General features: G+C 51.4%; 1 protein-coding gene across 1 annotated transcript in view; it reads left to right on the forward strand.

Moving 5' to 3' along the window:
- LOC137306803 (serine/threonine-protein kinase WNK3-like) overlaps nt 1-25733 on the forward strand; it is an 85344-nt gene that overhangs the window by 39272 nt on the left and 20339 nt on the right. The window contains exons 3-14 of the mRNA XM_067976186.1: nt 170-342; nt 2353-2573; nt 4607-4764; nt 6275-6363; nt 10785-11004; nt 11967-12261; nt 12705-12907; nt 14112-16130; nt 18575-18639; nt 20705-20855; nt 22290-22406; nt 23361-23537. Of these exons, the coding sequence (XP_067832287.1) occupies nt 170-342; nt 2353-2573; nt 4607-4764; nt 6275-6363; nt 10785-11004; nt 11967-12261; nt 12705-12907; nt 14112-16130; nt 18575-18639; nt 20705-20855; nt 22290-22406; nt 23361-23537 (3888 nt within the window). The remainder of the gene's footprint in view (nt 1-169; nt 343-2352; nt 2574-4606; nt 4765-6274; nt 6364-10784; nt 11005-11966; nt 12262-12704; nt 12908-14111; nt 16131-18574; nt 18640-20704; nt 20856-22289; nt 22407-23360; nt 23538-25733) is intronic.

Genomic DNA, 25733 nt, shown 5'->3' on the forward strand with positions numbered 1-25733 from the left:
TACCTGGGACCTTTCGGTGGGTGTAAGTGCCACACTATAAGTGGTGCAGTAATCCATGTGGCCCCGGGGGAGCTGTAGCTCACTAGCCCTTATAGAGCCACGATATATTTCCGGGCCCCCTTCTCCCTCCCTCACTAAAAATGTCTCTCTTCTTCCCCTCGCATTGCAGGACAGGAAGCTCACCAAAGCAGAGCAGCAGAGATTCAAAGAGGAGGCTGAAATGCTGAAGGGGTTGCAGCATCCGAACATCGTGCGCTTTTACGACTCTTGGGAGTCTACGCTGAAGGGGAAGAAATGCATTGTGCTGGTAACGGAGCTGATGACGTCGGGAACCCTAAAGACGTGAGTAAACTTGCACCCTCCGTAAACTTGAGCTCATCCAAAACTCTGCTGCCCCGTATCCTAACCCGCCATCGGTCCCGTTCACCCATCACCCACTGTGCTCGCTGACCTACATTGGCTCCCGGTCGGGCAACGCCTCAGTTTTAAAATTCTCCATCCTTGTGTTCAAATCCTCCCGTGGCCTCACCCACTTCCGATCTCTGTAACCCCCTCCAGCCCCACAACCCTCCGCGATCTCTGCGCTCCTCCAGTTCTGGCCTCTTTTACATCCCCAATTTTCATCGCTCCACCGTTGGCGGCCGTGCCTTCAGCTGCCTAGGTCCTAAGCTCTGGAATTCCCTCCCTAAACCTCTCTGCCTCTCTCTCCTGCTTTGCAACACTAATATCTAATATCTATGTCCTAATATCTCCTTATGTGGCTCGGTGTCAAATTTTGTTTGATAACGTTCCTGTGAAGCGCCTTGGGACATTTTACTCCGTTTAAGGTGCTATATAAATGCAGGTGGTTGTTGTTGTTGAATACCTTGCAAGTTTGCCTCTGGCTTGGTCTCCCCAAAACCCTTTAGCCGTGAACTTTCACAACTTTGTAGCCAGTCCCGATCCTCGAGAGCTGCAGTCAATCAGACGTGAGGAACATAGGAACAGGAGGAGGCCATTCAGCCCCTCGAGCCTGTTCCGCCATTCAGTTAGATTGTGGCTGATCTGTTCCTTAACTCCATCTACTCGCCTTGGCGCCGTAACCTTTAATACCCTCACCCAACAGAAATCTATCGATCTCAGTTTAGAAAGTGCACAAGACCGACTTGGAGTGGCTCGCCTGCTTACGTCCTTTTTTTTTGAGGGGGGTTGCACCCACCCTCTAAAGTTTGTGAATTTGCCATGCGGGAGAAATTATGACCTGATCCCATGTACCACCGCTCCAAGGCCTACCATGTTGGCGCACTGTGCCACTAGGCTGCCTTACACATTGTCGTCTTTTTGAATTAAAAAAAAATTGTATCTTGAACACTTCTCGACTTTTTAAAAAAAAAAATTAATAGATCCAATCGTATCTTGGGGTTTAGGTAACTAGAGCTGCCTGAGTTGGACATGTCCAGCTGTGTCCCAGACATCTCTGTCGCCTTTTAATTTTTAATTTTGTAATCTCAGTTCTTATCTCTCAGCCTGCACTCAGTCAGTATCTGTGGTTATTACTGGGATTTTTATTTAAGCTTTATTACCCGTTCTTTGCCACAAAGAACTTTTTTTTTTAAATTAGTGCTTATGGAAGCCACTTCACGGACAGAATCTGGAACTTACCTCTTGCCTGTGATGCAGATTTTGAGGATGTGGGCTGCAGATATTTAGTAATGGACTAAAATCACTTGTCAGCAGTTGAACAAAAGGCCCTCATTCGTCATCACACAGAAAATATAAACTAATCCGAGTTTAATTGTCTTATCAGAGTCCTCTAGAGATTGGAATTCGTTCATCAGTTTTAGGTTGCAGGTCAGAATTAGCTGGCAATTTAATCTGTTATCCGAGATAACACTTGGCTCAGGAAGCTTTCAGCGTGTAGGGTCACAATCACTGGGGGAATTGGGGTTGGAATGCCTTCACTGGGCTATTGGAACAAACACTCTCCCTGTCTATCAATGCTGATTGTGCAGTCTAAGACTATTAGATTTCCACTCCTATCCTGAAGGGATGTTTACTGGGGTACAGTTCTACGGGTGTTAGCAGTATTTTGATACCTCACTCGTGAATGAGCCTACGCTTAATTTTGGGAGGCTATTCAACAATGTAGGACATAATATCTATGCCTAATCCCACCACCCTCCCTAACCCAAAGGTACTGACGACCACTATATCGTACCCACCATCTTCACAGCCGAGCTCATTTAACTTGACACAGGCCTGGGATCTTCCTTGATTGTACGGTTCAGTTTTATACTGGGTAGTAATCTCCCTCTTTCCTTCCCCCTCAGCCCCCAGTATTTTAACCGATGTGAACTGTCTGCTCCTATTCAGATACTTGAAGCGGTTCAAAGTGATGAAACCGAAGGTTTTGCGGAGCTGGTGCAGGCAGATCCTGAAGGGCTTACATTTCCTCCACACCCGTACCCCGCCGATTGTACACCGGGATCTGAAATGTGACAATATCTTCATCACGGGACCCACTGGGTCAGTCAAAATTGGGGACCTGGGCCTTGCTACCTTAATGCGCACGTCTTTTGCTAAAAGTGTTATAGGTAAGTTGTCTTTTTTTTTAGTTGCAATTGTTCCCCAGTTATAACACGCAAGTCGTAATATGTCAGCCTGTCTTAGTTGGTAGCCTGTGGGTTCGAAGGTCGCGGGTCTGTGTTAAGGTGACGCTCCCAGGACAGTACTGAGGGAGTGCTACATTGTCGGAGATGCTGTTCTTTGGGTGAGGTGTTAAACCCGAGTCCCTGTCTGCTTGTTCTGATGGTTCAGGTGTACGTTGATGATCCCGTGGCGCTATTCAAAGAGCCGGGAGTTCTCCTGGTCAAACATATCTCCCTCAACGAGCTCCATCAAAAGCAGATTAACGGCACCTCCCTTGCCGTTGGTGGGACTTTGCTGTCCCCAGTTGGCCATTCTTCATCTGCGAGCCTGGGCAACGGGTGTCGGGATGTTATTTTACAGAGGAGGGCATCACAGCTCAGTGCAGTCGTGTTCTTGCCTGACGTCCGTTCCCACACGCTGTCCAGCGGGGTGGGAGGGGGGGCACTGGATAGCAATCAGAAGCAAGAACCTGGAGTTTTGGTTTTCTCTGCCCTCCCCTAGGTCAGTTGTTGTACCTGTTTTCTGCCCCGGCGAAGACCTGTTAACACCACAGCCTGAGGATGGAATCTGGAACTCTTCTAGCCTGTTTGGCTGATTACCCTACAGGGCAGTGAACTCGCAACCAAATGCTGTGTTTCCATGGTTTTTATCTTGTTTAAGAATGCTCAGTCGACATCTATGACCTTTCTAAAATCCATTTCTCCCTATTTTCCTCTTTACCCCGGTGTTTTCCACCATTTCCCAACCGAGTGAGCAAGCAAGCAATTAGTTTTCACTCCAGAGCTACTGCCAAAATGGGTGGCCGGAGGTACACGAGGTCCTTGCCTTTGCTTGATGCCTCCTCACCGCAGCTCGGATCAATGGGGGCAGGGTGCAAGAGAAACCGGACATGTATCACTGCTCTAGTGCGCTGTGCACCACTTTGGTTCCATGGGAGTGTAGGGTGAGACTTGCCAATATAGCAGAGAGAGAAATTTCAGATCAACATTTGTACGATACTAACCAATGGTGTCGCTTCAAGATCTTTGCAATTATAGTGTGCCAATAATCGATCTTCCCCCATGATGTTGCACACGGGGCATCCAAGAGGATGGGGATATTTCAACCTGGGCACATGGACTTAATTTGGTCCTCATTTTAAAATCATATTTTTATATAATACATTGATTTGGTATTATTAATAGTCAAAGAGCAAAACTTACAGCACTTTGGGAAGCAGAGAAATAAAATTGGTTGGAACTATAGGAGACTTGCTTGAACAGGCCGAGGAACCAGGAGATACAAAACTGAGGTACTACAGCACCACTACTGGTGGGAGGTTGTAATTGCGGAGTGACATGTTTACATAAGTAGTTCCCATTATAAATGTGGACGTAGAGATTTATAATGGGGGGGGTGGAATTGACACAAGTGTAACAAAAACATGACAACAGGAAGTGTGAGCCGACGCGAGGCTTTTTAAAATATAAATGGTAGGAATTTATAATGGGGAAGCATTGCAGCTTCTCATCTCAAGCTTACTGTTGCTGATTCAAGATGAGAAGAAAGATTGCAAATTAAGCAGACAGTGCTGGACGTTGCGTTGGAGGTTAGTCAGGTTTGTAGTGTTTCTGGTGGAATCTGCCATTTGTTCTGGGCTCTGAGGAAGGCCATGCCTGAAATGCTGGCCCGAGCACACTCTTGGCACTGCTGACTTACCCGCTGTGCACAGTCAGATTTTCTGTTTTGATCTTTTTGGGCCTAAGTGAATCAATCAGAAGGACAAACCAGACCAAAGAGAGAGTCACACTCCTTCCGTCAGCAGGCAAGAGTGGCTTTGGTGGGAGCATTGGAGCAGGTTTTTCAACTGGTTTCCCCTGCACCCCCTCTCAACCAGGGAAGGTGCATGTTGCAGGGACACTATAGGAGGGGAGAAATGGGGCGCTTTTATTTTTATTGCAAAGTGTTAAACGTTTGGGTTCATTTCCTTCCCCTGAAGGCACTCCAGAGTTCATGGCTCCAGAGATGTACGAAGAGCATTATGACGAATCAGTTGATGTTTACGCGTTCGGAATGTGCATGCTGGAGATGGCTAGCTCAGAATACCCTTACTCAGAGTGCCAGAACGCTGCCCAGATATATCGCAAAGTAACCAGCGTAAGTGTGATCACTTCCTGCACCCTTTTTTTTAAGCAAAAAAGCACTGTACATTATTTCTGAAACTTCAAGCAGAGAAAACCTCCGCCAGGTAACAAGGTAAATTATTGGTGGATCTCCCATAGCGTTGCTCACCGTACGTCAGATTATACGCCGTTTTATAAGGAACGGGGTGTTAAAGGATCTGATGCACCCAGCAGTATTTTGCTGCCACTCTGTGTCTCTTTAAGGCCACAAGCCCTAATTGCTGTTGAGTAAGCTCGGGTCAGTCAGAGTTGAATTGTTCTTTGGTCTGGGAACTTTGCAGATGGGAATGTGAAGGTCAGAAATGCACAGCGTTTTGCTTGTTTTTTTTAAATCTGGAGTGTGAAATCTGTGGGCTTGAGACTCACTCTTTCCAGTATCAGTTAATAAGCGGACATATCAGTCTTTCTTTTTCTACAATGTGCACGTAGAGGGACTTTGAATCCTCATGTTAATTTATAGGTGGGTGTGGGAGAGCTGCCTGAAGTGACTCCCACGCTCGACCGCACTTACTGTACGGAAATACATTCTGTCTCTCCGTGGTACAGTGCAGCTTTCCTGTCAGTAGTCTCCCATTCCTTTCCTTTCCCCTCCCCCTCCCAAAGGCACTGACGCGTACTCGGGTACTGTTTCACAGCCGCCCTCCAGTACCTCGTCCCAGGTGCCCGTTCTTTGTGTTGGCAGGCTATTCAACTGTGTGGGTCGTCATAGCCAAGCCTAATCCTGTCCACGCCTGCACTCTCCAGCCAGCAATCAGGCGCGAGAGCCCTGGTTGATTTTCCCTCCCTAACTCGGGGATGCTGAAACCAATTGTAGCGGCCCTAGCACTGCCCACACTGGGATCAGCTGGACTCAACTCCGACCTGGAATGGAACCTCAAACCTCCCGACTCTGCACGAGTCAACTACTCACTCTCGGAGGAGCCATGTTGTTCGTCTAACGAGCGGGGCTGTTTTCTGACGAGAAAATTGAACCTTTCTCTTCAGTCATTTTTGGGGGTTTTTTTTTTGCAAACCACACCAGGTGAATTTCTAAGTTCACTGGTAGCCAGGATTTTTTTTTTTTTGGCGCCATCTCGGAGCGATGAGCTTACCTGTTGTGGACATTGTTGCCCATCGAGCACTTGTGTGCATTACCCACAGTAGACCCTGTCCGCAAATTGTGAGTAAGGAATTGGCATTCAACCGGTGAGAGGCAGAGGGGTGGTGTCTTGCAGGATACTGCCTTTTACCTCCAGTACTTGGGGGTTAAACCTACCTCCATCTGCAGGGATGACAAGTGAAATTAAATGATTTACTGTTAGTCACTGGCGTGCTCTCAGGTTTTGGTTTAAGGCACAATGTTGGAGCATTGTTGGTTCTACGTGCAGCGGTCATGCTGGGTGCCGGGAGTAGGGAAAACCGTAGGATGAGTATCTGTTTTCTTGGGTGATACTTGCTAACTGCTGTGGTGCGCTTTGTAAATGTGGCCTTGTGTCCTGTCCTAGGGCATTAAACCAGCAAGCTTCAACAAGGTGAGCGATCCAGAAATCAAAGAAATTATTGAAGGATGCATTCGCCAAAACAAAACGGAAAGGTGGGTTTTACAGTTTACACTCTGGTGACTGTCTCCTCTGTTTTCCTTATTTGGAGCCTGAAGCCAGGATATTATGTAAATAGAAGCCATTGACTGCTCATTAATTCGTGAAAGCTCACCCTCGCGCACCCTCTCTCTTGCACTTTCACACGCGGCTCGTGCAGTAAAAGACCTGGCGGCTGCTTACGTGGATCGGCGTTCCGCGCAGCTGGTGCTGAGGCCTCTGTGCATCTTGCCCATGAGAGCCCTTGGTTTGCAGACTGATTCGCTGGCACCTCCAGGGTGTCTCGGCGGCTGCAGCGAGTTCCAGATTCTGGATCCTCTTACCAAAGTTTTTTTTTAAACACGGGAAGTAACAACGGTGTGAGACTGATCTCCCCCTCCCCCCCCCCCCCCCCTGCGCTGCATGAACTCGATGGGCCGAATGGCCTCCTTTCGTGCTGTAACCTTTCTATGATTCTACCGTTTTTGCTGGTTTGCAGAAATACAATTAGATTTTCCTTTCTCTCAGTTGGGTGCAGCTCCCCGAATAGCCCTGTAGGTAAGAAACACACAGAGCAGGAAGGACCCGTGCTGGATCCTGCGCTGTTAGCTGCTCTCAGTCAAGGTGGAGCTGGGGACAGTACCATTGCCATCGCCATCCTTGATGTAGGAAGGAGAAAGAAATTAAGCCAGGCGTCCTGCTCCTCGGCACCAACAAGTGCCACTCCCTTGTTGAAAAGCGCTTGTATGCGTGGAGACTGGGTGAGAACAGGATGGGGCTTGGCTGTGATGCCATTGCAGTTGATCAGCCTGCTGATGCCCACTCTCTAAGGGCACACACGCAAAGGGCGGCCGCCTGGGTGAGGTAGCAGAGGGCATCCAGCACAATGATACCGTGTTAGTAGGGAAGGTGGGAGGGAGCGTTGTGGGGGGGTGGGCCCGTGCGCAGAGAGGAGAGTAAAATGAGAGGGAACCACCGAGCAGAGACAAGCAAGCTTAGGGAGAGTCGGCGCGTTCTGTGCTCCAGAGAAGCAAGAAAAGACGCTCGAGAGCTGACTGACTGTCCATCCCACATGTCCATTTGCAAAATCCCTCCACAGCCTCGCCCCTCCCTGTTCCTGCAACGTCCTCTTCCCATGGAAGGTGAAATCACGTCGGGAGTTGTCGGCTAAGCTGAGTATGGCTTTTCCCCCTTGAGACGCAGGAGGCTTTTGCCCCTCGTGAGACACTCGTGGGGGAAGGAGGAAAACTAGAATCCTCCACAGGCTGTAAAGCGAAGGAATTTTTAGTGTTAAATTAATCAGCTAAGTGAGAAATAAGGAATCCTTTTCGTCTTGTGCAAGATTCCAACGCCTCCCTAGCCCCAAACTAGGTCACGGGCTGCAGCTACTGCTGCATTGCAGAATATGAGCCACAGAACGAGGCAGGTGGGGAGACGCTGAAGGGATAGTTCAGAGCTCACTTTACTGGGAGCGCACACATGGGGAAAACGTTACCTCCTTAAAGCGTTTACAGCAAGGCACGTCGAGGAGAGCGTGCTGCAGGGAGCGACGGATGGCCTGCTTTTCCCCTAGAAACACCGATTGATCCGAGACGGCCTCACTTTATGTTGCTTGATGTGCGCAAACGTTGACGTCTCTGCACCTCAAGTTCACTTCAAATCTGAGAAAGCAGAGTGATTCACTGCAGAGCAGTGTTACCTGATTTCCCCTCCCCCCCCCCCCCCCCTCCACCGGTCGCATATAATGAGACTATTTTGAAGTTCTAAAGCAGTATTTGGAATGTTTGGGGGAGTGGGGGGAGACAGCAACACGCAATATGCCCACTTTTTAATGGTGCTTTTTACTCCGCTCACCCAGACTGGGTTCACGCCCCATGGGATTGCTCACAGAGCTCAGGTGGCTCGATGTCAGTGCATGGGAGGCAATTTTACTTAATGCTCAAAGTAAAATAACAGCTGGCTGCTCGTGGGGGTTTGAATGGGTCTGTCGTGTCAGGTGACTAGTATAACCAGTTGGCTCATTACAGTGTCAAAGACTCACCAATATATAATAATAAGAACATAAGAAATAGGAGCAGGAGTAGGCCAATCGGCCCCTCGAGCCTGCTCTGCCATTCAATAAGATCATGGCTGATCTGATCCTAACCTCAAATCTAAATTCATGTCCAATTTCCTGCCCGCTCCCCGTAACCCCTAATTCCCTTTACTTCTAGGAAACTGTCTATTTCTGTTTTAAATTTATTTAATGATGTAGCTTCCACAGCTTCCTGGGGCAGCAAATTCCACAGACCTACTACCCTCTGAGTGAAGAAGTTTCTCCTCATCTCAGTTTTGAAAGAGCAGCCCCTTATTCTAAGATTATGCCCCCTAGTTCTAGTTTCACCCATCCTTGGGAACATCCTTATCGCATCCACCCGATCAAGCCCCTTCACAATCTTATATGTTTCAATAAGATCGCCTCTCATTCTTCTGAACTCCAATGAGTAGAGTCCCAATCTACTCAACCTCTCCTCATATGTCCGCCCCCTCATCCCCGGGATTAACCGAGTGAACCTTCTTTGTACTGCCTCGAGAGCAAGTATGTCTTTTCTTAAGTATGGAGACCAAAACTGTATGCAGTATTCCAGGTGCGGTCTCACCAATACCTTATATAACTGCAGCAATACCTCCCTGTTTTTATATTCTATCCCCCTAGCAATAAAAGCCAACATTCCGTTGGCCTTCTTGATCACCTGCTGCACCTGCATACTAACTTTTTGATTTTCTTGCACTAGGACCCCCAGATTCCTTTGTACTGCAGTACTTTCCAGTTTCTCGCCATTAAGATAATAACTTGCTCTCCGATTTTTCCTGCCAAAGTGCATAACCTCACATTTTCCAATATCATATTGCATCTGCCAAATAATGGGGACGCAAGATTTTCTTTCATTTAGATACAAACTAATGCCAAAATTGAAGCAGTGGTGTTATCGACACTGTTCACCTGCTTTTCAGCGCTTTCAACTATGTCTTTATTTAATCTGAAGTTTTTTTTTAAAAATGTTTTTGGTGAACTTACATTACACCCCTTTCATCACATGCAAGTTGGAGCTGTTGCATTTACAGCATCCCTTGCTGTTTGTACCTCCCCCGGAGCTCGGCTCATCAGCTGCGCCCGGGATCCCGTTGCCTTTCAGACTTCCCTATCCGTGAGCTCAGTGCCTCCCACAGACCTTACTGCTCCCCACCGCCCCCCCCCCCCCCCCACCAGGGAATGCTGGGGTCAGCGGGTGTGTGAACGTGCACCACTCTGCATCTATTCTAGCCATCGTATGTGCACCTCTTCCTCCTTGTAACCTTTTCCCGTCGCCTTCGATTGTCGGTTTCTGCCCTTCGCACCTGTTTCCAATCCACTGCAGGGTTTTCTCTGCTGTTTGAAGGATGTGCCGCAGAATATATCGCGCACTCAGCGTCCAAGGCGGCAGCTAATCGTCGGCAGGAGCACAGCAATGCCGGAGGGAAGAAAGTTCTCCGAGTCTGACCCCTCCCTCTTTCCTTCCTCATCGGGCCGTCTTTGCACTCTGCCCAGGTTCCAGCCGTTCACACCTCCCCAAACGGCACCAGCTGTACAGGACCACACTGTCTGCCCCTTATCCTGGCAAAACCCCCGCCCCCCCCCCCCCCAAACCAGCCTGTTTACCGAGTCTACCGTTCCTGAAAGTGGCCGCAGGATCCACTGGTTTTCCCGTCTATGCTTTGGACCTCTTGCCAATTTGCAGTCGGAGCAGCTGAATAGTGAGTTTCCCAAAACCACGCCAGCAAATTTATTATTGCCGTGGCATTGCACACGGGACATCAAGACCGAATATAGGCTTCAGGTGAAATGGGGTTTGAGAGGGGGGGGGGATAATTGGACCGAGGCGTGCAGACGAAATTCCGTCCCCATTTTAAAGACATACATTCTGTCCTTATTTCCATATGTCCATCATGAAAACCTATGTCCGCATTTAAAATGGTAACTGCTTGCGTAAACTTGTCACACTGTAATTCCACCCTCCCGCTGGTTGGTGGCACTGCAGCACCTGCACTTGGGGGAGGGAGTAATTAGTGTGACAAGTTTACATAGGCAGTTTCCATTGTAAGTGTGGACATTGGAATTTAGAATTGGAAAAAGTTGACAGGAATTGTGCGCAGATGTAAGATTTTTAAAATAGAGATGGGAGGTCACCTACTTAAATTGGAAATTAGGTCATAACTTGTTGCGTTTATCAGGGCAAAAGAGTTGAAAATTGACTCGATCTCCAAATGAGCAAGTGTTTCACAATAGCTCAGAAAAAGAGAAGATCGATGCAGGCAAAACCCGCTAAATTTTGCCCTCATCAACGCTCCAGAATTGTAAGAGCCAGACTCCGTTTCCACTGTCTCGCCTCAGCTTAATCCCCGTAACCTCTGCACGCAGGCTTGCAATCAAGGACCTACTGAGCTACGCGTTTTTCGCAGAGGACACTGGTCTGCGGATTGAGCTGGCCAAGGAGGACAGCGGGCAGGACTCCTCGCTCGCTCTGCGCATTTGGGTTGAAGACCCCAAGAAGCTGAAAGGGAAGCACAAGGACAACGAGGCGATCGAGTTCAGCTTCGACCTGGAGCATGACGCCCCTGAAGAAGTGGCGCAGGAAATGGCAAGTGTTTGAATCGCCCCGCGCCCGCAAGTCGCTCCCCGCGCGCGTCCGCGGACATGAGTCGCGCACGTCCGCGGATGCGGATGCGAGTTCTTACCTTGTTTCAGTTAGTCGGGTTGTGGGTTCGAGCCCCACTCCAGGGCTTGAGCCTGTAATCTAGGCTGACGCTCGCTCAGTGCTGCATTGTCAGAGGACGCCAATCCATAAATCAACCCAAGGTCCCCTCTGTTCCATTGGTTCAGGTGGATGTTAAGAATGGGGAGTTTTCCCAGTATCCGGGCCAACATTCCTCGCTCAACCAACACCACCAAAGAACAGATTAATTGGCCGTTCATCTCCTGGCTGTTTGTGTGGTATTGCTGTGCATGAAATGACTTGTTTGTCTCCATAATAAGTCACTGCACTCGATGCAAATTAATGCAGTGCTTTGAGACATTTCGGGACAGAGGGCCTACCTTTCTTTTTTTTTTAGGGTCAGTTGTTAAGCTGGCCTGGTGGCTCAGTGGGGAAATACCGTGTGGGGACAGAGGTTCCTGCCGCAGAGCAAGCCGATCTCAACTGGGGCAGCGGTGAAGCTGTTTCATTTGGCCTTCAGCACCTCTGGAATAGAGAGGGAAAGAATCGGCCAGGATCCCCAGACCATTCGGTGCTGTCAAGCACCCACTGCTGGAAAGTCCGTGAGTGCAGACATTGGGTGAGGACAGGTTTGGCCTTAGCTGTGATGCCCTCCACGGTCAAATACCCTGCCAGCTCTCCAACTAGGCTGCCACATGAAGGATGGCCACGTACGGAGAGGTACCAGCTGGCAGCCAGTGCCTGTATAACAGTATCCGAGCAAACACCTGTGAGGGGTAGGGGTGGAGGAAGAGGCAGGGGTTGGGGAGGGAAAGAATCTTTGGTGGGGGTGGGGGGGGGGGGTGTCAAATTCTTTGTATAATTAAAAATACTGTTTCTGGTTCCAGGTTAAATCTGGATTATTCCACGAGAACGACTCCAAATTAGTGTCCAAGTCCATCCGAGACCGGGTGTCTTTCATCAAGAGGAAGAGGCAGAGGACCCAGCAGATTCGAGAGATGGAGGAGCGTCGCGAGCAGGAGGAGCAGGAAAAACTCCGCTCCCAGATGGAGCAGATGCAGCCCCAGACCGCTGTGGCGTCCCTGTCCACCACGGGGTGGCAGCACGGCATAACGGAGTCCGAGGACCCGGAAGTTGACCAACATGTCCTGCAAAATAAGCTCCTCATGAGCACCGTTTCATGTAAGTTTTCAAATAGTCTTCTCCTCCCTCAACTCTCCTCTTCCTTCCCCTCCACTCCTCCAATGCTCCTCTCTCCCCTCCCGTCCGCCCCCCCCCCCCCCTCCAATTTTGTTTATTTTAAATTCGTGCCATCTAATTACCGACTCACTGACCAATGAAAATAGTTTTTCCCGATTTACCTTCTCAAAACCGTTCATAATTTGAACGCCCCCCCCCTCTCAGATCTCCTCTTCGCCTCCTCCTACTCTAAAGAAAAGAGCCCCAGCTTCTCTAGTGAAATTCTTTCACCCTGGTGATGAGCTGGAAGGACGATTGCACTGAGGAAAAGGTTAACGAGTGTTGCTGCAGTTTATCAGAAAAATAATTTGCTGCGGGGAAAATTGTGCAGTGAGGATACAAAGTACTTACTAACAGCTGTTTTCTTTCCCCCCCCCCTCTCCCAGTCGACAGTGTTTCTGACAACAGCCTGGGGTCTGCCGTCTTTTCCGATTCTCAGGGCGGTGTCGGTTACTCTGTCGTCTCCGAGCACAACGTGGGCGTGCAGCATGTTTCCTCGGGCTCCAGTGTGGAGTCTCATCACCTGTCCGTGGGTCTACCGCAGTCCCAGCAGCCGCAAGTGGTGGGCGGCTATCCACAGTCGATCGGGGTAAGGGCGTGCCAAAATTAGCCATGTGTTCATCCCCCATGTTGACTGGAAACAGAAAGTGCTGGAAACACTCGGCAGGTCAGGCAGCATCTGCGGCGGGAGAGAAGCAGAGTTAACGTTTCAGGCCGATGAGCTTGCTTCAGAACTGGTAGACGTTAGAGATTTAACAGTTTGTAAGTAAGTACAGAGTCAGGGAGAAGGGGCGGAGGAAAGAACAAAGGGGAAAGGTCTGTGAGAGGGTGGAGGGCAGGAGAGATTGCATGATAAAAAGGACGATGACGCAAGGCAAAAAGGGGGCGGTAATGGGACAAGTAAAGGAACAAAGGATGGGTCCAGAGGAGGTGTAAATAATTACAGCAGAACCACTGCTGTCCGAGAAAATGGGAGCAGTGGTTACGATCTGGAGCTATTGAACTCGGTGATGAGGCCGGAAGGTTGTGAAGCACCTCAGCGAAAGATGAGGTGCTATTCCTCGAGCTTGCTGTGACGCCAAGTGCAAATATATCCTGAGGATGCCTGTGGCATTGCTCGCATGTGTCCCGGGATCTGGGGCATGGTTGTGATGTTTCGCTGCAAACGATGCACTGTCCGCAATCGTTGCAAGTTTGAGGTGAACTCCGTTTTGAAAATTCAGTACCTGAGTGGGGAAGGGAAGGCAAAATATAAATTAAACACATTTTTCATGTGCCATGACTCACCATTTTCTTTCTTGACTCCTGATGTGATTTAAGAGGGGTGTATTATACTTGGATTTAAGATGATTATAGGAATCGATGGGGTAGATAGAGAGAAACTACTTGCTCTGGTAGGGGGGGGAGCTTAAAATTAGAGCTCGGCCGTTCAGGAGTGATGTCGGGAGGCACTTCTTCACACAAAGGGGAGTGGAAATCTGGAACTCTCTTCCCCCAAAAAAGCTGTCGAGGCTGGGGGTCAATTGAAAATTTCAAAACAGGTCAATAGATTTTTTGTTTTGTTGGGTAAGGGTGTTAAGGGTTACGGAACCAAGGCAGGTAAATGGAGTTAAGGTACAGATCAGCCATGATCTGATTGAATGGCCGCCTCCTGTTCCTATTTTGGATTTGTGGCAGTGCAGGCAGACTCGTCACCCAATAGGAGTCGGTGCTAAGTGTTGATTGGCATTTTCAAATTAATTTTAGTCACTGTATCTTAAGTCGTAAACCACCTTCTTTTGCCTCATCAATAGACCGCCAATGGACAACCATCTGGCCTCCATCATCATGGCAGTGACGTGCATCTTCCCATGCAGCCTTCTCAGACCCTCCCTGTCGTCTCCCAGTACAATCCCACCGGAATAGGGGCTTCCCCCAGTGCCTCTGTAATGGTTCTGCCGTCGCAGTCCCTGCCGGCAGTATCGCCACAGGCTCGGATGTCGGCAGGCGCGGCGATGGACGCTGGCTCGCTGTCGGTGAGTAATTCCGCAACCGTTGTCCAAATCCACCACCAGATGCCTGCAATGCAGCAGCAACAACAACAGACTTCTCTGCAGGACGCGGTGCAGCAGTTGCATCCGCAAGCAGCTGTTCCAGCTCCGGTGCAACCTCCGGTTCAGCAGCAACCGCCCGCTCCAGTGCCGCAGCAACAGATGCACGTCCAGACTTCCTTGCAGCAGGCAGAGCAACAGCCGTGCCAAGGTCAACAGCTACTCTTTCAGGTGCCAGTTCTCCAACAAATGTATCTCCAGACCCCAGTGCAGCAGCCGTCGCATGGCTCGGTGCAGCAGCAGAATCAGCTTGTCGAGACCCTGGTCCAGCCGCAGCAGATGACGTTCCAGAACGTAGCCCAGCACCAACCGGTTCCCGTGCAGGAGCTGCAGCAGCCGACACCTCCGACCCCAGCACAGAAGCTGCCTCCTCAAATTCAACAGCCCTCGCAGTATCACCAAACTGCCCAGGCGTCGCCTCAGCTGTATCAGCAGCCTCTACAGGTCCAGGCGGAGCAGTATCAGCAAACCCCTCAGGCCCAGGCCCAGCAGTATCAACAGCTTTCGCAGGCTGAGCAGTATTTTCAGTCCCCTCAGGCCCAGAGATTTCAGCATCCTGTCCAGGCCCAGCAATATCAGCAGTCGCCACACGGCCAGGCCCAGGCCCAGGCCCAGCAATATCAGCAGTCGCCACAGGCCCAGACCCAGACCCAGGCTCAGGCCCAGCAATATCAGCAGCCAGCCCAGGCCCAGGCCCGGCAATATCAACAGCCAGCCCAAGCCCAGGCCCAGGCCCAGCAGTATCAGCAGCCGGCCCAGGCCCAACAATATCAACAGCCAGCCCAGGCCCAGGCTCAGGCTCAGGCCCAGGCCCAGCAATATCAGCAGCCAGCCCAGGCCCGGCAATATCAACAGCCAGCCCAGGCCCAGCAGCCTGCCCAGGCCCAGGCCCAGCAGTATCAACAGCCAGCTCAGGCTCAGGCCCAGGCCCAGCAATATCAGCAGCCGGCTCAGGCTCAGGCCCAGGCCCAACAGTATCAGCAGCCACCCCATGCCCAGGCTCAGGCTCAGGCTCAGGCCCAGGCCCAGCAGTATCAGCAGCCAGCCCAGGCCCAGGCTCCGGCCCAAGCCCAGCAGTATCAGCAGCCACCACAAGCCCAGGCTGCATATCAGCAACTGCCTCAGCCTCATGCCCCATATCAACAGCCAGGTCAGGGCCAGGGTCAGTCGCAGGCTCACCAGTACCAACAGCTGCCCCAGGCCCAGGCCCCTCTTCAGCATTACCAACCACTCCTTCAGGTCCAGGCCCAGGCTCAATCGGACCAGTATCAGCTGGCCCCTCAGGCTCCTCAAATACTGCAGCAGGCTCCTCAAATACTGCAGCAGCAGCAACAACTGGTGCAGCCCCAGGTGACACACCTCCAGCAGCAGCAGCAGCAGCATCACCTGCAGGGCCAGCTTCCGCAACTCTCGCCGTTTCAGACCGCTGCCCAACTGGCTCCGCTCAACCCTGCTGCCCAGCAGCCGGGACAGTTCCACGCACCCGTACAGCAGCAGCATCCTGTGTGTTCCCAGACTCAACTGCAGCAACAGTACCCCACGGCTCCGCAGCAGCAGCAGCAGGCGCCGGCCGCGGTGCAGCCCGCACCAGCTCTTCAGATGCCAGTTCTGCCGGCGCATTTCCCGCAGGGCGTTTATTCCCAGGAACCCCAGTGTCGTCCCGCCCAACCGCAGCAGGAGAGCCCCGCCACGATGCAGGCGCAGCTGGACTTTGAGGCGCAGGTAGGGGCAGTGGCCGTGTAACCGTGGTCTCAGGGCAGGGCGGGGTGGGGAGCGTTAAACCCCAATCACCTTGAGATCCATTAGCTCGTTTCAAAGCCGTTCCCATCGCCTTCGGTCCGTCGGCTCGTTCTGCAGACGCTCCCGTCGCTGTACGCTCAAAACAGGTGGTTGATCCCCCTGAGCACCTGTGATAGTGGGGCCCCCATCTCTCTCGAACGCTGCCGAATCCCACAAGGATCATCCAGCGCTTTCTTTCAAGTCTCTTTCGCTCGGCCTCTCTCTCCCTCTCGCCCCCTCCCCACCCCCTCACTTTCTCGCCTGGCCGTCTTTTCCCCGCTCTCTCCGAGCTTGGCGCTGACCTGCGCTGCGTGGCCCCGACCGTTTCACCCTGGCTCTCGATTTGAAAAGAAACCCCACCGGCTGATCGTATCGCGTGTTCGCCACAATGAAGTGCCGCAGCCTGCTTGGCAGGGATGAAGATGGCCGCCAAGGGGAAAGTGGGGGGGGCTGGCGGGCGTGCGGGGGTTGGGTTAACCAAAGGCCAGATCAAGGAGAGAGGTAGCAATGCGGAGGGTTTTATGGGGAGAGAGTGCCAGAGACGCGTTGCATACTCAGGATTAGCAATTACATCCAGGACCTCAGGGTCCGTATGACCCCCCCCCCACAGCACTAACCTGTTGGGCCACTGGGCGACTGATGAGAGCAAGCACTTGATTTGGGTAATGGGGTCCCTTAGTTTTCTTGTGTATGGTTGAAAATGTTACTCTACCCGCCCCCGCCCCCCCCCCCCCCCCCCCCAAATAAACCTTTGGTTCCAGTGGTTGTGGACAGGGTCAGTGGAAATCTGCAGTGTTTGATTGGATTCTGCAGTGTCTCGGATGAAGTCTAGGCAGTTTTCTGATGTCCACTTGGGGTCTGTGATGGGAATTTTTTTTACGGTGTTCAGACTCCTGAACTAGTTGCCTTATTTGCACTCCCCACCCAAAGGAAAAATATGCTATTATTTTAGAAAGTGGGTCCGTGGGAGCGCGCGTCCCTGTTTGCAGAGGATGGGGAGTCCGCGGGAGCGCGTCCTTGTTTGCCAGGGGGTCCCCGGAAACAAATCATGAGAAATGGGAGCAGGAGTAGACCATACGGCCCCTCGAGCCTGCTCCGCCATTCAATAAGGCTAAGGCTGATCTTCGACCTCAACTCCACTTTCCCGGCCGATCCCCATATCCCTTGATTCCCTGGTGGCGTTCTCTGGATGTGTGCCCCTCTTTGCGGAGGTCGGTGGGAGCTTGTCACTGTTTTCGGGGGGGGTCTCTGGATGTGTGCCCCTGTTTGCAGGGGTCCCTGGGAGTGTGTCACTGTTTTCAGTGGTGGGATGGGGGGGTCCCTGGGAGTGTGTCCCTGTTTGCGGGGGTCCCTGGGAGTGTGTCCCTGTTTGCGGGGGTCCCTGGGAGTGTGTCCCTGTTTGCGGGGGTCCCTGGGAGTGTGTCCCTGTTTGCGGGGGTCCCTGGGAGTGTGTCCCTGTTTGCGGGGGTCCCTGGGAGTGTGTCCCTGTTTGCGGGGGTCCCTGGGAGTGTGTCCCTGTTTGCGGGGGTCCCTGGGAGTGCGTCCCTGTTTGCGGGGGTCCCTGGGAGTGCGTCCCTGTTTGCGGGGGTCCCTGGGAGTGTGTCCCTGTTTGCGGGGGTCCCTGGGAGTGTGTCCCTGTTTGCGGGGGTCCCTGGGAGTGTGTCCCTGTTTGCGGGGGTCCCTGGGAGTGTGTCCCTGTTTGCGGGGGTCCCTGGGAGTGTGTCCCTGTTTGCGGGGGTCCCTGGGAGTGTGTCCCTGTTTGCGGGGGTCCCTGGGAGTGTGTCCCTGTTTGCGGGGGTCCCTGGGAGTGTGTCCCTGTTTGCGGGGGTCCCTGGGAGTGTGTCCCTGTTTGCGGGGGTCCCTGGGAGTGTGTCCCTGTTTGCGGGGGTCCCTGGGAGTGTGTCCCTGTTTGCGGGGGTCCCTGGGAGTGTGTCCCTGTTTGCGGGGGTCCCTGGGAGTGTGTCCCTGTTTGCGGGGGTCCCTGGGAGTGTGTCCCTGTTTGCGGTGGTGGGATGGGGGGGGCCTCTGGATGTGTGCCCCTGTTTGCAGGAGGCTCCTGCACACACATGTTGGAAAACCTCTGACATAAGTCTTAATTGTAACAGCTGAGGGTCAGATTTCCTTTCCGTTCGACTTTCCTGACTTTGATCCTTCTCCGTGCTCACTGGGGAAGGGAGGGCGGGGACAGAGAGAATTACCTGACGCATCAAGGATAGATTGCAACATGCTGAAATAACCCCTTCCATCACATCTAAAGTCTGTGTTTTGTCTTTTTTTACATTATGCCATGCTATTATTTATCCAGCTTATTTCCATCACTGAGGTTTAACTCTCTAACTGTGAAATGTACTAATAATTCCCCTTTTATTTTTCCTGACAATTTGCAGTCCACCTCCCGCCACGTGACTCCTGAATCCCAGCGACCAGTAAGGCAGATGCAAGATGCTCTTAGGTAGGATTGCTTTGAAAACCAGTAACCCCGTGGCAGTAGGCCCCTTCTGCATGTTTTCAGTGCGATTATTCCTTGCAGTCCAGGCTGTTGCGTTGGTAGAGCTGGTGAAACGGTCTGTCACCTTCCTAAGGTTCTGAAACATCCTTAATCCTCCCTCAGTCAACAGCAGCAGCAGGAAAGTTCTCGTTGCTAACTACCACAATCATCAGTTGACAAAGAAGTACACCCTTGTTAACTATGTAATAATTAAAAATCTAATAATAACTTTAAAAAAAAAATCATGCAACTAAATCCACATTTGCTCTGCACCAGCACCCATAAGATGCAAGAGGGTGACTCTCTCTATCCTCCTGTTTTCCCTTTCCTTGCCTGTGTGGCCTCTTCATCATCACTGCCTCCTACCACAGGAACTTAGGAACAGGCGGAGGCCATTCAGCCCCTCGAGCCTGTTCCGCCGTTCAATTAGATCATGGCTGATCTGTATCTCAACTCCATGTACCCGCCTTGGTTCCGTAACCCTTAATACCCTTACCCAACAAAAAATCTACCAATCTCAATTTTGAAATTTTCAATTGACCCCCCAGCCTCCCTTGGGGGGAGAGAGTTCCAGATTTCCACTCCCCTTTGTGTGACGAAGTGCTTCCCGACATCACCCCTGAACAGCCTGGCTCTAATTTTAAGGTTATGCCCCCTTGTTCTGGACTCCCCCCACCAGAGGAAATTAGTTTCTCTCTCTCTCTACGCTATCAAATCCTTCAATCATCTTACACACCTCAATTAGGATTGCTTTGAAAACCAGTAACCCCGTGGCAGTAGGCCCCTTCTGCATGTTTTCAGTGCGATTATTCCTTGCAATCCAGGCTGTTGCGATCGTAGAGCTGGTGAAACGGTCAATCACCGCACAGCTCAGATAGGACACCGCCATAGGAGGAATCACGGATGTGAAACTTTCCGTTCGCCCCTTCCCCTTCTGTCCCCATTCAGACCCCTGTGTTTGGTTTGGCTTCTGGGCGTTTCACTCGATTCAAGCGAAGATGTCGGGACCAGGGTTCGAGTCTAACTCCAAACCCTTGATGATGACGGTTTCCTGTCCGCTGGCTGTCAGGTTCCTAAGCTTGGAGCAGTCTCGGTCCAGTTCCTTGACGCACATTTACCCCTTTCTGTCTAACGTTCACATGCAGCGGTGAATTTGTTTCCCTCTTTAAAGTCGAGCAGTGTCGGTGTTGGGGTGGAAAGGTTTTCTTCTTTATCCACCCAGTATGTCCATTTTTACACAGCAAGTTGTTATAATCTGGAATGCACTGCCTGAAAGGTAGCTTTCAAAAGGGATTTGGATGCACACTGAAGGGGAAAAATTTGCAGGGCCGTGGAGATAGAGGAGTGGGGCTCATTGGATATCTCTTTCAAAGAGCCGGCACAGGCACGATGGGCCGAATGGCCCCCTCGTGTGCAGTAAGATTCTACGGTAACGAGCAGAGCGCGAGTTGGACGGTGCAGCCAGCCTCCCACGCAACCTTTGCACGTGACTGCCAATTTGTGTTACGGACCCGAACTGCATCGAGGCTGCCCCGACTCGTATCACCGATCTCTGTCTCGCACCTGGCGGAGAGATCGGCCTGCGCCCCATCGGTCTCGGGCTCGATTCACACTCGGGTCCCGCAGGTAGGGTCGCACCACAATATAGCAGACTTGTTGTTTATCTCAAAAGTCTTGAGCACCACACAGTGCTGTTGCTCAGTGGGTGAAGGAGGGAGTGTCTCACGCGATGCTGTCCAGCCCGATGGAGATAAAACCTCAAGTCTTCCTACCGGGCCCTTCAGAGACAGAAAAAAAATTCTCGGGTTATAATTTTTTTTAAAAAGACTTGCCTTTCACGGCCTCAGGACGTCACGAAGCGCTTTACAACCAATGAAATGCTGTTGAAGTGTAATGTAGGGCAATGCGGCAGCCAATTTGCGCACAGCAAGATCCCACAAACAGCAGTGCGACAAATGAGCAGATGACCTGTTTTTAGTGATGGTAGTTGTTTAGAGACTTGTGCTCAGACCGGTTTTTGTTCCCTCAGTGCGGCTCCTGATGCCATGAAAGAAGCGGCCAACGGCAGTGAAGTTGGGAACGGAAAGGCCGAAAAGCCCCAGAAATCTCAGCCGAGAAGGTCGTCGTGTGCTCGTGACCGACCGGACAAGTCAGCCAAGTTCCAGCTGACTGTTCTGCAGGTGATCGGAGGTTGCCTCATCCTGGCTACAAACACTTGCGAATAGGGATTTAGTTCGCACCCAGTCTGGGGAGAAGTGCTGGCGACCGCTGGGCACCTCCCCATGATAAAATTAGGGCTTTGACTGTGCAGGCAGCAACACTGCCAGGCTCAGCCTGTTGGAGATCCAGAGCAATTAACATTGTTGCCCCCTCCCCCGCCCCAGCCCTCGCATATCGTTCCCGCCTGAGGGGTAAATGGAGGATGACCACTGTTGTCGTCGCTCTTGAGCTGACTGCTAAGGGTGTGTGAGAGAATACACAATGAATGGGAGGACCCGAGGCAAGACAGAGGGTCAGAGGGATCTTGGTGTGCAAGTTCACAGATCCCTGAAGGCGGCGGAACAGGTAGATAAGGTGGTAAAGAAGGCATATGGGATACTTGCCTTTATTAGCCGAGGCATAGAATATAAGAGCAAGGAGGTTATGATGGAGCTGTATAAAACACTGGTTAGGCCACAGCTGGAGTACTGTGTGCAGTTCTGGTCGCCACACTACAGGAAGGATGTGATCGCTTTGGAGAGGGTGCAGAGGAGATTCACCAGGATGTTACCAGGGCTGGAGCGCTTCAGCTATGAAGAGAGACTGGGAAGATTGGGTTTGTTTTCCTTGGAGCAGAGGAGGCTGAGGGGGGACATGATTGAGGTGTACAAAATTATGAGGGGCACAGATAGGATGGATACTAAGGAGCTTTTTCCCTTCGTTGAGGGTTCTATAACAAGGGGACATAGATTCAAGGTAAAAGGCGGGAGGTTTAGAGGGGATTTGAGAAAGAACTTTTTCACCCAGAGGGTGGTTGGAGTCTGGAACTCACTGCCTGAAAGGGTTGTGGAGGCAGGAACCCTCACAACATTCAAGAAGCATTTGGATGAGCACTTGAAATGCCATAGCATACAAGGCTACGGACCAAATGCTGGAATATGGGATTAGAGTAGACAGGGCTGATGGCCGGCGCGGACACGATGGGCCGAAGGGCCTCTATCCGTGCTGTATAACTCTATGACTCTAAAACAGCCACCCCTGCCCGCCTTAACCTCGCTCCGAAGAGATCTCTGCCTTCCACTTTTCCCAAATAGTCTCCAGGACGACCTGGGCGGTTCCCTGATTACCCGTGCCGACTCTCGGCGTTGTAAGGCGAGCACTGCTCCGCTGCCCTGTTTGGAATCAGTCAGGAGGTTTGCCTACCTGCCGAGCTCGCGGGGCACACGATTGATCCCATTCCCTACAGTGTGCCAGGGTGCTATGTGAAGTAATTGGGGGGGGGGGGGGGGGGGGAGTTCAGACCAGTGCAAGGTTTGTGAAGATGGAAGCTTTAAAGCTGTGAAGTTGGCCATTTCAAACACACAGTGCACACCTTTACCTGCAATGTGTAACGGTGAGTCATTCCAACCCAACAGGATTCCAATGTGGGGGACAACATGGTGGAATGCCAGCTGGAGACGCACAACAACAAAATGGTGACCTTCAAATTTGATGTGGATGGAGATGACCCAGAAGATATAGCTTTGTACATGGTGAGTCCGTGCAACATCTGATTGTTAGATCAAAGCACACAATGCTGCCACTGCACAGCAGGTCGGCCAGTGCCTGAAAGATGGATCAATGCTCCATCGGTGACCACTCTCTTTCTTACTCCTCCTCACCCTTCGCTGTTGGGTCTTTCTGATTACCCTTTCCCCATTCACTCTCTGCGTTTTTTTCATCCTCTCTCCTCCCCATTCTGCACTTCCTTCTCTCTTCTATCCCTTTCTGCTCTTTTTTTCTCCTCTCTTTTCCCCCCCCCCCCATTCTGCCCTTCCTCCTCTCCTCCTTCCCCATTCTGCCCTTCCATTCTGCCCTTCCTTCTCTCCTCCTTCCCCATTCTGCCCTTCCTCTCCTCCGTCCCCATTCTGCCCTTCCTCCTCTCCTCCGTCCCCATTCTGCCCTTTCTTCCCCCTCTCCTCCTTCCCCATTCTGCCCTTTCTTCCCCCTCTCCTCCTTCCCCATTCTGCCCTTTCTTCCCCCTCTCCTCCTTCCCTATTCTGCCCTTCCCCCTCTCCTCCTTCCCCATTCTGCCCTTCCTCCTCTCCTCTTTCTGCCCTTTCTTCCCCCTCTCCTCCCCCATTCTGCCCTTTCTTTCCCCTCTCCTCCTTCCCCGTTCTGCCCTTCCCCCTCTCCTCCTCCTTCCCCCTCTCCTCCTCCTTCCCCGTTCTGCCCTTTCTTCCCCCTCTCCTCCTCCTTCCCCGTTCTGCCCTTTCTTCCCCCTCTCCTCCTCCTTCCCCGTTCTGCCCTTTCTTCCCCCTCTCCTCCTCCTTCCCTGTTCTGCCCTTTCTTTCTCCTCCTCCTTCCCCGTTCTGCCCTTTCTCCTTCTCCTGTGTGTGTGGCAATCTCGGACACTGTAGTTTGATGCCACTCAGTGCAGCGGTCCGTAGCTCCGCCCTGGTTGCTTTTGTAACCGGGCAATCTCGTTTTATGTTTTTTTGTGGCAGGTGGAAGACAATTTTATTTTGGAAGTTCAGAAGATGAAATTTATTGAAGAGATGAGAGCTATCATTTCAAATTCCCAAGAAGTTCTAAGAAATTCATCGGAGGGCGACCGAGGGACGGATGTTAGTTCCCATCACCCACCGATGGACCCAGGCCAGTCCGACAACAGCAGCAGCGTGGTAAGTGAGAGATGGACTGTCGTTTCACCACATGATTTAAACAACCTCTTCACGTGTGAGCAAAAGGTGCAAATCTCGAAATCGGTCGGATTCTCTTCGTATTTATAATAAACCGAGGTCATGGCACTTGAGAGAGAGAGAGAGAGAGAGAAAGGCAAAAATCAGAGAGAGACAGAGAGAGAGAGACACTGATGTGTATAATTGTGAAGTGAGACCGTATCATAAGAAAGGACTCACCCTTTATATTACACTTCATCACATCCTGAAGTGCTTCACAGCCAACGGATTGGTTTGAAGTGTTGTCACTGAACCCAACAGCCAATTATCACACAGCAAGATCCCACAACCAGCAAATAAATGACGAGTTGATCGATTCTACCTGGTGTTGATTGAAGGATTCATGTTAGCCAGGACACTGGGGGATCTCCCTGCACTTCGAATAGTGCCGTGGGAACCTGAAGAGGCAGACGGCCTCGGTTTTATGTTTCATCTGAGAGGTGACCCTTCTGCAATGCAGCACTCCCCCAGCCCTGCATTGGAGAGTCGGCCGGCATAACGTGATGAAGCCCTGGAGTGGGATTTGAACTCAAACCCTTCTGACTCGGGTTCGGTGGGAGTGCCACCAGCTGAGCCCAGGGGGCACGTCTGAAGGCCCTGCAGGAAGTGAGTGCGGGGCAGTCTCACGTGCCGGTGGCATTGAGCCGCAGCACAAAAACTACCCCAATTCACCAGCTTACAGGTGTCGAAGCTGGGGAAATCAAAGTTTCTAGTCGTGTGCTTCTGAGGTTGAAGCTCAGGCAAAATGTTGATGCAATATTGAGGGAGCTTTACTCTGTATCTAACCTGTGCTGTACCTGCCCTGGGAGTGTCTGATGGGACAGTGTAGAGGGAGTTTACTCTGTATCTAACCCTGTACCTGCCCTGGGAGTGTTTGATGGGACAGTGTAGAGGGAGCTTTACTCTGTATCTAACCCGTGCTGTACCTGCCCTGGGAGTGTTTGATGGGACAGTGTAGAGGGAGCTTTACTCTATCTAACCCGTGCTGTACCTGTCCTGGGAGTATTTAATGGGGCACAAAACTTGGAAGGGTAGTGAACAGTGATGACGATAGTGATAGACTTCAAGAGGACACAGGCTGGTGGACTGGGCGGACACGTGGCAGATGAAATTTAACGCAGAAACATGTGAAGTGATACATTTCGGTAGGGAGAACGAGGAGAGGCAATGTAAACTAAAGGGTACAATTCTAAAAGGGGTACAGGAACAGAGAGATCTGGGGGTAGGGTAGGTTGAGAAAGCGGCTAAGAAAGCATACGAGATCCTGGGCTTTATAAATAGAGGCATAGAGTACAAAGCAAGGAGGTCTTGATGAACCTTTATAAATCACTGGTTCAGACACAGTTGGTCTTAGAGAGGGTGCAGAGAGATTTACTGGAATGATTCTAGGGACGAGGGACTTTAGTTCCGTGGATAGACTGGAGAAGCTGGGGTTGTTCTCCCTGGAACAGAGATGGTTGCGAGGAGATTTGATCGAGGTATTCAAAATCATGAAGGGTCTAGACAGAGTAGATGGAGAGAAACTGTTCCCATTGGCGGAAGGGTCAAGAACCAGAGGGCGTAGATTTAAGGTGATTGGCAAAAGAAACAAAGCTGAGATGAGGAAAAACTTTTTTATGCAGCGAGTGGTTAGGATCTGGAATGCACTGCCCGAGGGGGCGGTGGAGGCAAATTCAATCATGGCCTTCAAAAGGGAACTGGATAAATATTTGAAGGGAAAAAATTTGCAGGGCTACGGGGAAAGGACGGGGGAATGGCACTAGCTGGATTGCTCTTGCAGAGAGTCGGCACAGACTCAATGGGCCGAATGGCGGCCTCCTGTGCTGTAACCCATTCTATGATTCAGCATTGAGGGAGCTTTTACTCTGTATCTAACCCGTGCTGTACCAGCCCTGGGAGTGTTTGATGGGACAGTGTAGAGGGAGCTTTACTCTGTATCTAACCCTGTACCTGCTCTGGGAATGTTTGATGGGACAGCATAGAGGGAGTTTTACTCTGTATCTAACCCTGTACCTGCCCTGGGAGTGTTTGATGGGACAGTGTAGAGGGAGCTTTACTCTGTATCTAACCCTGTACCTGCCCTGGGAGTGTTTGATGGGACAGTGTAGAGGGAGCTTTACTCTTTATCTAACCCTGTAC

Source organism: Heptranchias perlo, chromosome 45 (assembly GCF_035084215.1).
Source record: "Heptranchias perlo isolate sHepPer1 chromosome 45, sHepPer1.hap1, whole genome shotgun sequence".
Classification (NCBI taxonomy): domain Eukaryota; kingdom Metazoa; phylum Chordata; class Chondrichthyes; order Hexanchiformes; family Hexanchidae; genus Heptranchias; species Heptranchias perlo.